Here is a 14368-nt window from a genome sequence, read left to right on the forward strand (position 1 = left end):
CTTATGACGGCTATCCTCGTTAACGGGAGCGAAAGGGTTAATGCGACAAGAAAATATGCACCCTATGAGGCCTGCTGTAATAGCAGGCAACGATTGTACCTATTTCTTTGCGGTGTTCTCTAATACAGAATTTCCACCGCATGGGCATTTTTTATTTCCCTTTCTTCAGAACAGACCTGGACTGACCGGCATCAATAACTTGGGGCAAACCCAAAATAAAAGAAGAAATCCCGTAAGCGAGATTTTTTTTTTTCCGAACAACAAAAATGTCTGTGAATGTGCTTTGTATATTGTACATGGCAATTTTGTTGCCGGCTTACAATTAAATATGTAGCAATGACATGCTCTGCCGAACCGCAGCGGCCTACAATTTTATGCCGCCCTTTAAGGCCAATCCACACGGCGGACCAAAACAATTATTTGGACCGCGGTCCGCGCATCACGTGACAGGACGTCACCAGTTCGCGCGGACCGCCGCTGGACCGCGCAGGACCGCGGTCTTCGCGGTCCAAATATTCGCCGAGGCTTTTCGGTCCGCGGTCTCGACGGCGGACCGCGGCATCAATCAGCGTGGTCTGACAGCTCCCGCGCCGCGTGGGCGGAGCCGGGTCCAGTTGCGCCAATAGAGAACGTCGCGGGCAGCGCGGTTGATTCGAAGCGCTCGAAGGAGCCGCACCGAAGGAATTGGTCTGCACAACGACTGTTGTCTGGCAACACAGTGTTTTCAGCCAAATTGCTCAAAAAAAGCCAGTCGTTCTGTCTGCTTTTCCGCCCCTCGGCCGCCACTGCAGCGCAGTCCCGAGAAACTGCGGCGGGCGCACATGTCCCTGCTTTTATGACAGTACGCACAGCGGGCGGTCGAAATACCTCCCCTCCCCTTTGTCGGACTTGGCTCCCGACCCAGTGTCTCCGGCACCCTAGCTCTGTGTTCTCCGAAAATAAAATAAAGAATGCTTTCTCTTTTTTCTTGGGGTTCGGGAGGCGACCCAGGGACAGTAGCAGACGGTCGCGAGAGTTCCGCACGCCACAACTTGGTTCTGCAGTCCCAGCTCTTTTCGACACATCCACTACTTAACCCAGCACGACCTTTTCGGCGCAGGGTAGTCTTCTTCATCAACGTACAAAGCTAACGCCATAGCGGCCAAACGACGCTTGTGCTCCGTTTCCATTTGGAACCGTGAAACCAAGCACAAAATATACATAAAACACGGGCGGCGTGGGCGCGAGCTGTTCGTATGGGTTCGCGAGTTCGTCTGGCTGGGAGCAGTGTGGTGGAGAGTGTAGCTGGTTGGACCGCTCTGTCGTCTGCTACGGCGGTCCGCCGTGTGGATGCTCTCTGCGCTGCATCGGACCACGGCGGGCCGTGACGTGGCATCACATGACCGATCGGACTGCGGACTCGGTCCGTCGTGTGGATCGGCCTTTACGGGGCGCAACAAGGCACGTTTCCCGGCGCGCGCAGCTTCGTCCAGCTCATGAGCAGCGGATTCGGTCGCCGCTGATGCCTGCGAGCGGCAATGCAAAGAGCGCCCCTCTATAGCCCCACGCTGCCTTTTGAAGACTGTCACGCCGAGCATGACACGCCAGCAGAGCGGCGATTAAACATATCAGATCGGGCGGCGGGGCCAGTGCGAACACACTCTTTGACTGGCGCTCCTTGGTTCCCGTCGGTGCCCATACGCAGCGCAGCGATGCAGATCGGTCACCGCTCCCATGCTCCGTTTACTTCTGCGCGGACCTGTACAATAACAGAAAACCAAAAGTAACCACAGTTCGCACGCATAGTTTCTTTTTATGCAACAAAGGTTAACCTTCTGAAGTCTCAGCCAGTCAAGAAGATTGAGACCTAGAGGGTGTCGCAAAAGGTGATCAGGACGGTAAGTGCAGCTGTATCCATTTTGTGCTGTCTGCACTGCTGGTCATGGCAGTAAGTGTGACACCTCTATTCCAAATGGGTTGCTCCTGTGCCCTGAGACCTCAAAAAAAGGGAACACTTTGATGTGGTGGGCTAACACAACAGTGCTCAGCTGCGAATTCACCATTTTGTCCTGATGGATAGTAAGGGAGATTTGAACAGGCCTATGGAGTTGTGCTCAAGTTGGGTCTTGTGAGGTGTTGCTGGCAGTACATTTTATGATTGTGTTCTGATTTCCCCATTTGATCGCACATTAAATGCAGTCAGAGAGGCGTTTATTCACAACCGCGATCCCCCGCTGAGAGGCAAGGGCGGGCATACCTGGCAGGCGATGCCTGCTAGGGAGCAGGAGCAGTTGTCGGGCAGGCAGCGGCCCCGGCAGGCACAGCCGCAGAACTCGCGTGAGGCCCGGATGTCGCGGCACTCCTCCTTCTCGAGCGCGTCAATTTTGCGCACGCCGCTTGCGCGCAGCATCGCCCGTCGCTGCCGCGTTGGCACAGGCTGCAGGTAGCTCAGCGGGTCAGCCTCCTCCGCATCATCCTCGTCCTCGTCCGTGCTGTCCGCCATCATCTCGCCCGGAGGGCTGTCGGCGCTGCTCAGGCCCTGCCAATCACACCGAGAAGCCCCCCGCCAATTCTCAGACACGCAGGCTGTTCTGTCTCGCCAACGGAGGTTGTGAACAACAAGTTCTAACATAGACCGAGCAGAAATCATCACCGTCATCAGCCTGGTTGTGCCCACTGCAGGATGAAGGCCTCTCTCAAAGATCTCCATCTAAGTCTATCGAGTGCTGGCTGAGTCCAGCCTTTGCCCCCGAACGTCCGTCGAGTCTGACTGACCCCAAATTGCGCTTACGGTCTATTGGCAGCCACTCCGTTAAACGGATGGTCTACCTGTTGTCCCTCATGTACATCACGGGCCCATGTTCCGCCCATGCCCATTTTTCTCGCTTAATTTGACCTAGAATGTCCTCCACATGAGTAGGGCCCCTCACTTTTTGCGGTGAAACATTTCAAATTCTGCGATTCTAGATAGGGGAATCTGCAAAATTCCGCGACAACATTGAAACGGCATAAGGTACATGTAACAGTTCATTTATTAGACACTTCAGACTCCTAACATGCTAGATTTTATTTACAACTGAAGGAAGCTATTGTGGCTGAGCATTTGGTGATGCTTTGTGCTTTCTTCACCAAGAGAATGGTGCTTGTGAGGCACGATGTCACCATAGCGATTGAATGACTTTTCTGAGTCAACAGAGTTGATTGGCACCAACAGGTATTTAAGGGCAATGGAAGAAAGTGTTGGAGTCAGGTGTTCCATCCCAGCCCAGAAAGCCAGGACATCAAAATCTTCACTTGGCTTTTCTTGTTTAGAAAGAAATTGTGCCACTAGAAATTGTGCCACTGGTCACTAGACTTGAGGTCATGGGCAGACTTCAGGACACTTGCCATTCAGCAGCTAGGGCTATAAATCCAGGAACGGCCCCAAACTCTGATCTCTTCTCTGAGAGACACCCAACTTGCAGGGGATCCAAGCACCTCACACTCTTGAAGAACTTCCAAGTGTCAGAGTTCTCCAAGTATACTAGCGCCTTGCTAGCCGCTTTACTCATTGCATCCTTCATTTGTTTGCAATCTGACCGGCCTTGTCGTGTGCAATGTTCTCTTTCTGTGGCTATGACTACGCCCCTTGATTCGAGTGGAGGCTGTGCCACCTAGCCACTTTTATTATTTGATAAGGTAGGAATACGCAGATGCAAATTTAAATTTTCAACAGTGAGAACGTTGCAGACAATTAATAGAAACTATTTTGCTATTGCTAAAGAAAATACCACTTTTCCGCCACATTTCACCGAATATATCGTTTTGGGGACGTAGCGCCACACTTTTATGGTTTTTTTGGAATTCCGCGAAAACACTTCAATTGCGCGATTTTTCGCGGAATTGCGGAATCGCGGAAAGCTAGGGGCTCTACACATGAGTCAAATATTTGGGCTAAAATGTGAGTCTTCGTTATGCCCAGACAGCCTATCTGGTAACGAGCTTTGTGGCCATGTAGCACTTGTTTGTTAAAAACTAAAGTTAAAGAGAAAAAAGGAATGGTAAAATATGCTTTGCTGTCTAATAGGTGTGAGTCGGCTGCAAGTGGGGCGACTCCCGGCCTGCGAGTGCTGGGGCCACGCAATGCATAGGCTGCTAGAGTAACAACCGTACACGACACTTTTTACCCTAAAGAGAAACAGACTTGATTGATTTGTCAGTGACAAAGAGTACTTTCCTTCTTTTTGGGGTGAAAAAGGCAGCACTACATAGCCAACGGTATCCTTTGTACGTACGCCGACGTTTTCCATCAAAGAAATGTAAGAAATCCTAGAACCTGAAATGGACAGTGGCAGTAGCACCTTTCCTCACGTTTTAGTACGAAGCATGTAAGCACTCGCTTCCGCAGTTTCATGGCGGCGGCAGCCCTCATTGTAACCGAGTGAACGAAAGGGACACAGAAGACAAACAAGACAGAACAAACAGGAAAGCGGAGGATGAAAGTATGGCGAAGGGCGAGAGACACGGTCCCCTGAGGTGACACGCTAGACTACCGTATTTTAGCGCGTATAACCCACCCCTGCATATAACCTGCACCCCCACTTTCCGTCGACGAATAAAAAATATATCTTCGCGTATTGCCCACATATTTTATACATAAAAGAATAAGGATGGACCAAAGCTACTGTTCAAGCAACATTACACATTTGTTTATGCAAAAGAACTTACCTAGCTGACCACGTAACTAGATGACCTGCCGCATACATGTTTTCAGGTTGGTATATTGTTGAGCTGTGCATGCAAAATAACCTCTGTCAGTGGGATAACAGCGGCTTAGTCGCTATTACTGCTTTAGGCGCATCACGGCCCATGCGTATTGCAGTGAGGCTGCACCAAAGGAAATACCTCGCATATAATCCGCACCTCTACTTCACCCCTAAAATTTTCCCATTTTTGGTACGGGTTATACGCACGAAAATACGGTATATCGCATGCCTTCATGCGTTCGCTGATGCGGCAACCATTTTGTCAGGCGCAGCAGGTATGCACCGTCACCCACAAGACTGAAGTTCACCCTAGGCACAAATTTCACATTAGGGAGTATCGTAATAGTCAGCCAAATTGTTTTTTTACCCTACAAAAAAGCTGCTGCCACTGAGCATTGCGTACAGTCACACCCTGTTGTAACCAGTGCCACTTCTGGTAAAATTTTCCCCCCAACTAGCAGTTTCCTCTTCCCAATCAGTCAGCCACAAGAGTTAACACTCAGAACTTTCCTTCTCAGCAAACAATCTTCTCTAGACCATTTTTCTTAACAAAATTTTAATGAAGGGAAAGTTAAAATTCCCTGTATAGCCCAGAACTTAAACTTAAAAAAAAAAAACACATTTCTAATGTCACACACGTGTGCACAGGGTCACAATAACAACATCACATTTTTTGACCCAGAAGAGGTCCTGATGCCCACATGCAGTCATTGCCCCTGCCCCTGCTATGAGGGGCGCCACAGTTTGACAGCAATGACAATGCAGCCACATCAATTAGCAAAGAAGCTTGCTCACTGCAGAGCCATAACCGAGCCAATCCTGAAACTGCATCTCGCACACCCGTGCCACGGTCCCTAGAGATTTGGATGGTCTGCGGTTTTCAGCCGTGTCTGCCATGGGGCAAAGGGGGTGCTGCAGTCGACTGCAGCACTCCTCTTACTGCATTTACTACACTCGCAATTGAAATCTTTTTCTAAAAAACTAAACTGCTGTTTTTCATAGCCCCTTGTTGGCTAATTCTTTGTTTTCTTACTTTTTCTTGCCTGCATACTTTGCTCTAGGACTTGCGACAGTTTCCTCTGTCACAAGTCCTAGAGCAAAGTATGCAGGAAAGTTTTGCTCCCAATGCCGCTGATCACTGCACTGGGCTGCTCGCCGTGGCTGTTCCAGGCATGCTGAGGAGTGTTGGTAGGCAGAATGAGTAAACCACACTGCTACACGAGTAATGTCCGTGCTACACGACCGTTTTAAGGCCTTCATTGAGGGGCACCAATTGTACACTTAAAGGGTGCACTGGTAACTAGACAACTGTCAAGTGACAAAGTTCCCGGGCAACACAGCATTGCGAGTTTTAAACACTGCAAGTTAACATTTTTTCAGTTTTTTCAGGCTACTGACGCTTATATTTCACTTACACCATCCCCATTCACCAACTTGCTGACATCTGCTGGTTTGCAAGGTGAAACATAATGGATAGCGAGTACGTTGAACCTGGACCACCCATGTGTGAACAAACAAAATTGATATTTGCCACCAAACAGGTGCAAATCTAGCTTTGGGATAGCACTGAAAAAGATTGCAAACCAGCCTGCACAGCAGCACACATGGTAGCTACTAAGGATGCATGGCCTTTTCTCCTTTGCTGCTCATCACAGATGGACTAAAGCTCATTACCATACAGTCGAATCCCGCTACAACGAAATTGACGGGACGTGCGAAAAATTTCGTTGAAGCGAAAATTCGTTGAGGCGAAATCTGCCCCAACACACCACGGAAAGGCCAGAAAAATAGCCCCGTGCGTTTCCGCAACATTGGCAGCATAATACAATGTTTAGAAAAAGGAGTGACGCGCAATAACTCATGTTTATTCGGATAACAAACATACCAATGGTTATCTGTTTTTTCACCACCCAAAGAACACGTTAGGGAGGGGGGTGAAGATATGCAGACAACAAGGCGTGTCCACCAAGCTGATTACTTGCAGACAGCTGCTAGGCAGTGGGAAGCCCCCCTCTCGCTTGTGGCAGGAGCAGTGCCGTTATCTTATCCTCTGACAGGGCACGGCAGCTACTGACCTTGGCAGGCAAGATGCGCGCGCTTGCATTTAACAGGACCGCGCGCTCGCGACTAAGATAGGATGACTAGGCTTCAAGACCAAACGCGCAAACATGATTTTCGCTCTTGGTTATGAAGAATGGTAGAAGGAAAACGGCAAGGACAGCTGCTCACAACGCATACATGACGGCACCGCGCCAGCAGCGGAGCACATTCATGCAATTTCAACTGGATACGGATTGGCTGTAGCTCTGGGGCTCCGCCTTGGCGAAGCGGGCCTGCGCCTCGTGTAAAGACGGCCAGCCACATCGTTATCACCATCAAGCAATAGCGTGCGCCTATGAGTTATTTTTTGTTTTGTTTTGGGTGGCGGTGTGGTCGCAACGCGCATTTTCGGTGAAACTAAGCGTCCTGAATGTATAAAACGTTACAGATAGCTGGCGCTATGCTTATTTTATTGTAAAATAATTGTTCAAACCCAGCCCAAATCATCGAAAATTTTGTTGAAGCGAAAGCAAGCCTGACAAATGGTTCGTTGTGGCGAGGACTTTGTTGCATTGACTTCTATGGCTAGCTGACGGGGAATTGGAAATATTTCGTTGAAGCGGAAATTTCGTTGAAGCGGCGTTCGTTGTAGCGGGGTTCGACTGTATAGATTTCGGCTGAAAGGTAGCATTAAGAATTTCCTGGCTCAAACTGCACACTGCACAACCATACACAAACGTTCGACAAGCACATTTGAGCGTCCTTTTAACGAAACTGTTATCTCAGAAATGAAAAACAGCCTGTGCAGAGTAATTACGTTAAAAGCTTCCCCCCCCCCCCAACCCCCCTTTTCAATTAAGCTTTTGTCGCATTAACTCGAACAATGAACCCAATTTTCAGAAGCTGCAATTTACTGAGTGCCACCAACACAGCTGCTACCTTTTCATCACTCCCATGGCTCCCTAGCCAAATGATGCCTGCTATCTAATTCCCCGCTCCAATGCCCCTACAAGAGCACTTGACCTTTGAACAACGATAGCGCAGAGAGGGAGCAAGGCAGACAACTCCGGTCATAGGAAACCCCCACATGTGAAACAAATTCTGTTCCTAGTTCCTTCAGGAGTCCGGATTTAGTACACTTCCTGGTTATGACAGTTTTTCTTTAAAGGGGCATGGTTTCTAACTGCAGTTATAGCTGAGCACTGGGTGTGGCATTTACGCGATTTTTGATGAAACGGTAGGGCGTTTGCTGATCAAGTGAGAAGATTGGTCCCAGCATGTTTAGAAGTGCAGTGGACAAAAAAAGTGTAATTAATACACCTGAAAATATGCATAACTTTATTATTAAGAAAGTGCATTCCTAATGCAAGTAAATACGGTAATTTGTTGGTCACATTCACACCAATGAAGTTCTAACAAATTTTTTTGCATGCCCTGTAAATAAGGTTTCAACGTGGTTCAACTGCATGTGTAAGCTTACTATGTTATGTTATTGTGCGTAAGCTTATGATGTTGTTGCACTAATGCAAGCCACCACCTTTGCTGTCTGTAATGCCCCATTACAAGAAGGTGTCTCAAAGCTGGAGGATCGAAAACGAATCAAACAGGCCCAAAATACTTCACAACCTCCCAATTGATGCTTCAAATATCCAGCATTATAGGCACCACAATGCTTTTGCAAATTGATTCTGTGTTAGCACTTGGCTAAGCACAATCCTCAACAATATCGTAAGCTTTTTCTTCTGTTTCACCACAACCTACAGTACTTGCACATTTGTGTTAAAATTACGCAGCATCAGGTCTCACAACACCTCTGCTTATGAAAGGCTGCAGTCTCTTGCAAACTTACATGTCACATCTTCCACTATATTCATCATCACCAGCCTATCTACGCCCACTGCAGGGCAAAGGCCTCTCCCATTATTCTCCAATTACCTCGGTCCTGTGCCAACTGTGACCAATTTATCCCCGCAAACTTCTTGATCTCATCTGCCCATCTAACTTTTTGCCGCCCCCTGCAACGCTTGCCTTCTCTAGGGATCCACTCTGTTACTCTTAATGACCAGCGGTTATCTTGCCTTCGCATTACATGCCCTGCCCACGTCCATTTCTTCTTCTTAATTTCTACTAATATGTCTTTAACACCAGTTTGCTCTCTGACCCACTCTGCTCTCTTCTTGTCCCTTAATGTTACACCTATCATTTTCCGCTCCATTGCCCGCTGAGTCGTTCTCAATTTAAGTTGAACCCTCTTAGTGAGCCTCCAAGTTTCTGCCCCGTAGGTGAGTACCGGTAAGATGCAGCTGTCATACACTTTCTTCTTCAGCGACAATGGTAGGCTGCTATTCATTACCTGAGAATGTCTGCCGTATGCACCCCACCCCATTCTGATCCTTCTAATTATCTCTGCCTCATGGTTGGGATCCGGGGTCACAACTTGGCCTAAGTAGATATATTCGCTTACCACTTCCACTGCCTCGCCACCAATCTCAAACTGATGTGCTGTCCCGATGTTATTGATCATTACTTTAGTTTTCTGCATATTAATTTTCAGGCCCACGGTTCTACTCTGTTCGCCCAGTGCGGAAAGCATGCTTTGCAATTCGTCCCCCGAGTTACTTAGCAAGGCAACGTCATCAGCAAATCTGAGGTTACTGAGGTATTCTCCATTAACCCTTACTCCCACCTGTTCCCAATCCAACGTTCTGAATACTTCTTGTAAGCATGCTGTGAATAACATTGGAGAGATTGTGTCTCCTTGTCTGACACCCTTCCTTATAGGTATTTTACTGCTCTCCCTATGGAGGATGATGGTAGCTGTAGACCCACTGTAGATATCCTCTAGTATTCTTACATATTGCTCATCTACTCCCTGGTTCCGTAATGCCTGGGTTTCGACCTGGGGTTCGTAATGCCTAGGGTTTCGACCGAGTCAAATGCTTTCTCATAATCTATGAAGCCTATATATAGGGGTTCAGTATACTCAGCGCACTTCTCTATCACCTGATTGATCGTGTGAATATGGTCCATTGTTGAATAACCTTTACGGAACCCTGCTTGTTCTTTAGGTTGACTGAAATCTAAGGTTGCAGAGATTCGGTTAGCGATTACCTTGGTAAATACCTTGTAGACGACTGACAGTAAGCTGATCGGCCTGTAATTTTTCAAGTCCTTCATGTCGCCTTTCTTATGGATTAGGATGATGTTCGCGTTCTTCCAAGATTCCGGTACCATTGCGGTCATTAGGCATTGCGTATACAGGTTTGCCAGTTTTTCAAGTACAATTTCTCCGCCATCCTTCAAGAGGTCTGCTGTTATCTGATCCTCACCAGGTGCTTTGCCCCCTTTCATTTCTTTCAAAGCCTTCCTTACTTCTTCGGTCGTTACTGGTGGGATGCCTATATCCTCTAAACTGCTGTCTCGTTCGGCATTATCCTGTATGTCCCGGCTACTGTACAGATCCCTATAGAACTCCTCAGCCACTGTGACTATTTTATCCCTATTTGTGATGACATTGCCTTGCTTATCCTTAAGTGCATACATCTGATTTTTCCCCACGGCAAGACGTCTCTTCACTGCTTTCAGGCTACCTCCGTTCTTTACAGCGTATTCGATCCTCTCCATATTATACTTCCGTATGTCAGCTGTCTTACGCTTATTGATTAACTTCGAAAGCTCGGCTAGTTCTATTCTGTCAGCTGCGGTAGAGATTCTCATGGTTTGCCGTTTCCTGATTAGATCTTTCGTCTCCTGTGAAAGTTTACCAGTATCCTGTCTAGCCATAGTGCCCCCGACTTCTATTGCACACTCCGTGATGATGCGTGAAAGGTTGTCGCTGGCTTCCTGGGTCGTAGGCTCGGCTTCCTCGTTAAGGGCGGAATATCGGTTCTGCAGCGCGATCCTGAATTCTTCTACTTTACGTCTTACTGTTAGTTCGTTTATCGGCTTCTTTCGTACTAGCTTGTTGCGGTCCCTCCTCAAATCTAGCCTAATTCGAGATCTTACCATACGGTGGTCACTACACCTTACCCTTCCGAGCACTTCCACATCCTGCACGACGCCAGGGTTATAGCATAATATGAAGTCTATTTCATTTTTGTGCTCCCCATTCGGGCTCCTCCAGGTCCACTTCCGACTCTCCCGTTTACAGAAGAAGGTATTCATTATGCGGAGGTTATTCCGTTCTGCAAACTCAACTAGTAGGTCCCCCCTGCTATTTCTACAGCCCAGACCAAAGTTCCCAACTGCCTTGTCTCCAGCCTGATTCTTGCCTACCTTAGCATTGAAGTCCCCCATAACTACGGTATACTGTGTTTTTACTTTAGCCATTGCCGATTCCAAATCTTCATAGAAGCGTTCCACTACTTGGTCGTCGTAGCTGGATGTGGGCGCGTAGCCCTGTACCACCTTGAGCTTGTACCTCTTATTGAGCCTAATTACAAGACCTGCTGCCCGTTCGTTAATGCTATAGTATTCGTCTATGTTGCCAGCTATGCTTTTATTGACTAGAAATCCCACTCCCAGTTCTCTTCTGTCCTCTAGACCACGGTAACATAGGACGTGTCCATTTTTCAGCACCGTAAAGGCTTCGCCTGCCCTCCTAACCTCGCTAAGCCCTATTACATCCCATTTAATGCCCTCTAGTTCCTCGAACAACACCTCGAGACTTGCTTCGCTAGATAAGGTTCGTGCGTTAAACGTTGCCAGGGTCAGATTCCATTGGCGGCCTGTCCGGATCCAGGGATTCTTAGCACCCTCTGCTGCGTCACAGGTCTGACCGCCGCCGTGGTCAGTTGCTTCGCAGCCGCTGGGGACTGAGGGCCGAGGGTTAGTTGGCGTATTCATGGGAGGTTGTGGCCGTTACTACACCAGGGTGGCCAATCCTGCTCTGGTGAGGGAGTGCATTACCGGCAATGGTCGTTGGGGTCAGGCCGCACCCCAAGCCCCTTTGTGCAATTCCATCACACGCGGATTTGTTTTTTTTTTTTTTTTTTTTAAATCCGGTGGGAATTGCCCGGCACCGGGATTCGAACCACGGTCCTTCTGCACGCGAGGCGGCTGTTCTACCTCTACGCCATCGCTGCATCTCTACTTCCACTATATTACTGAACAATAAAAAATGCGGTCCCACTCAGCCCCAAAGTTTGCCCAAGGAAGGGTACCTCGCTTTACTGGGTCCTACTGGCCGAGCACAAACCTTGCGAAGGGGACTCGTGCTTCACAGACCAAAGTACAAGCTTTCTCAACCACGTGATTTAGACCTTAGTAGATCTTTAAAGTGATTATTCCTCATTTCCCCTGTTAGGGCATACACTTTGTGAGAAACAGAAACAGGGTGCCAGTTCAAAGTGTGCCGTGAGTACCAAAACCAGCAGTCAGAGTACCAGATGCTGCCTCCAAAGAGTTTCTCACAAAATGCACTAGACAGGCAATTGACTCTGCAGCCACACGTCGCCATGGAAATAAGGGGAAGAGTACTGCTTTGTAACTGGTTTGACTTGTAGCATTTTGGTGAATGTGAAACACATAGTGCAGCAAAGTTGACGAAAAATGTTTTTACTTACATAGGCAGGAAATTAAAACAGGCCGCAGCAATGAGGAAGCAAAATAAAGCGCATCTTATTTTGTTTGTTTTTTTGTAGTAGGATGCATACGTGAAAATATCAAGTGCAGATGTCTGCGATTCTGAACGGCCAAGCCAGCTGTTACAAAATGCTTTTAACTTCTGCAGTACCTCATGAAGACACATTTTAATCATTTCATCATTGTTTTAAAGCAATAAACAGGGGTGAGACAGCTGAATCAGATTTGGGAGCAGTTTTTGGAGCAGCGAAATCTCGATTTTGGAGTAGAAGGACCTTGATTTGGAGCAGAATGATGACATTTATTACGTCACCTTAGGAGCCTAAAAATGAAATTTTTGGCAACTCGGGGGGGGAGTGCACTTTGTAATGGGTTTTGAACGTACATAACACTGGAACAGCCTTTCAATAACGATTTTCTACGGAAGTATCACAAGGTACAAACTGCAATACCTTTTTACAAACCATTTTTAAATTCTTAGGCTCTATGCATAGATAGCGTGGAGCTCCATTGAAAATATCAAATTGAAAAACTAAGCAATCGTAAGGCATTTTTATTATCATGTAAATGCCGAAATTATTATTTTTGTAATCCCAGACTCGGCTTTAAGCACAAGTGTAGAGCCAAGGCAAAGCTAACGCAAAGTGACGTGAAGTCCCGCAAACGGACACTGCTTGAACATTTTGCGGCGATGTAGCCTGCACCGCCACTTTTGCATTGCCGATCGTCCCATTCCCGCCGCTCGCAAGGCAGCAATAACTGAGCGTTTTATAACACCGCAATGAGTCCGAAATTTCACTTCAAGCATGCACTGCACCTCACACTCAAGGCCGAAACACGGCGAATTCGCGGGCACCACGTTGTTTTTTATGAACTCCCGTCTTTCGAGTCACGCAACTTTCCGCAACAGATCGAACGATTGAATGTAGACCCAGCCACCCCCATAACCACAACCACAGTAGAAATCGGCAAACAGCACTCTGCCTGAACCACGACCAACTGCTTCGCCAGGTGGCCATATTTCCGAATCTTCACCACACAAAGATGGCGGCGCCCACTAACGCCGTTCCGGAGATACGGCGCTCCAAAAATTGTGGTTTTTTCATCTACTTGCACAAGTAGTTTGTCGCCTCAGTACATAATTTTTCTACAGGACTTTGCAATGTTTTTCGATGGGAAAACTTTAAAAACGCACAGAATATAACATGTGCAAACCTACATTGTGACTTTCAAAAGAACTATCTCGGGGACAATGTGGGTTTTTTATTGAATGATCAATCAATTAAACCTTTACGAACAGCACCATTTGGGGAAAATTATGTCGTCAGTAAGCATTTTTATCCACTGAAACTGAAGAAGAGTTAAAAGCCTCGGCTCTTAGACTGTTTTCGAGCAGTTTGGCGCAATTTTTGCAATTTTCAAGCTTTTGGAGCAGTCCGGCACAGCAAAACCAATTTGTATCAAAACTGCGCAATATGCGCAGCTGTGTCACCTCTGAATAAAGTATCAGAACAGTACGCAATACATAAAACAAAACATAGGCACCAGGGTCAAAGGTCAGACAAACAGCGTTAGTGTGATTGAACACAGTCAAATGTTCTGCCATATGTATACAACATATGTATACACATATGTATACAACTGTTCTGATAATTTATTGCTATAAAATAATAATGGAATGATTAAAATTCGTCTTTATGGCATACTATGGAAGTTAAAAGTATAGTGTAACAGCTGGCTTGACCAGATCCAATTACAAACTGTACACATTAAATTTTCATGTAGCCATCACAATAAAAAAAAAAAAAAGAGCACAAAATGGAAGAAAATGCACCTCATTCCTTTTTGTCATTGCTACACTATGTTTTTATTCCATATCTATGTAAATAAACCTTCCTATCGTCGTTTAGGCTGTACCTTACATGTTTTCACTCTCACTAAAGCATTACAAGCCGAGCCAACCACAAAGCCAATGCATTCCCACGGTGACACGGACGGATTTGAACCAGTTGCACTGACAC

At 47.1% G+C, this 14368-nt stretch overlaps 1 protein-coding gene across 2 annotated transcripts in view; it reads right to left on the reverse strand.

Annotated features, from left to right (window-relative positions):
• LOC144175263 (cysteine/serine-rich nuclear protein 2-like) overlaps nucleotides 1–14368 on the reverse strand; it is a 45129-nt gene that overhangs the window by 14135 nt on the left and 16626 nt on the right. For both annotated transcript variants that reach the window (XM_077704360.1, XM_077704365.1), the window contains one exon: nucleotides 2237–2518. In XM_077704360.1, the coding sequence (XP_077560486.1) occupies nucleotides 2237–2518 (282 nt within the window). The remainder of the gene's footprint in view (nucleotides 1–2236; nucleotides 2519–14368) is intronic.

Source organism: Haemaphysalis longicornis, unplaced genomic scaffold, assembly GCF_048455015.1.
Source record: "Haemaphysalis longicornis isolate Haplotype H1 unplaced genomic scaffold, Haemaphysalis longicornis Haplotype H1 scaffold_1, whole genome shotgun sequence".
Classification (NCBI taxonomy): domain Eukaryota; kingdom Metazoa; phylum Arthropoda; class Arachnida; order Ixodida; family Ixodidae; genus Haemaphysalis; species Haemaphysalis longicornis.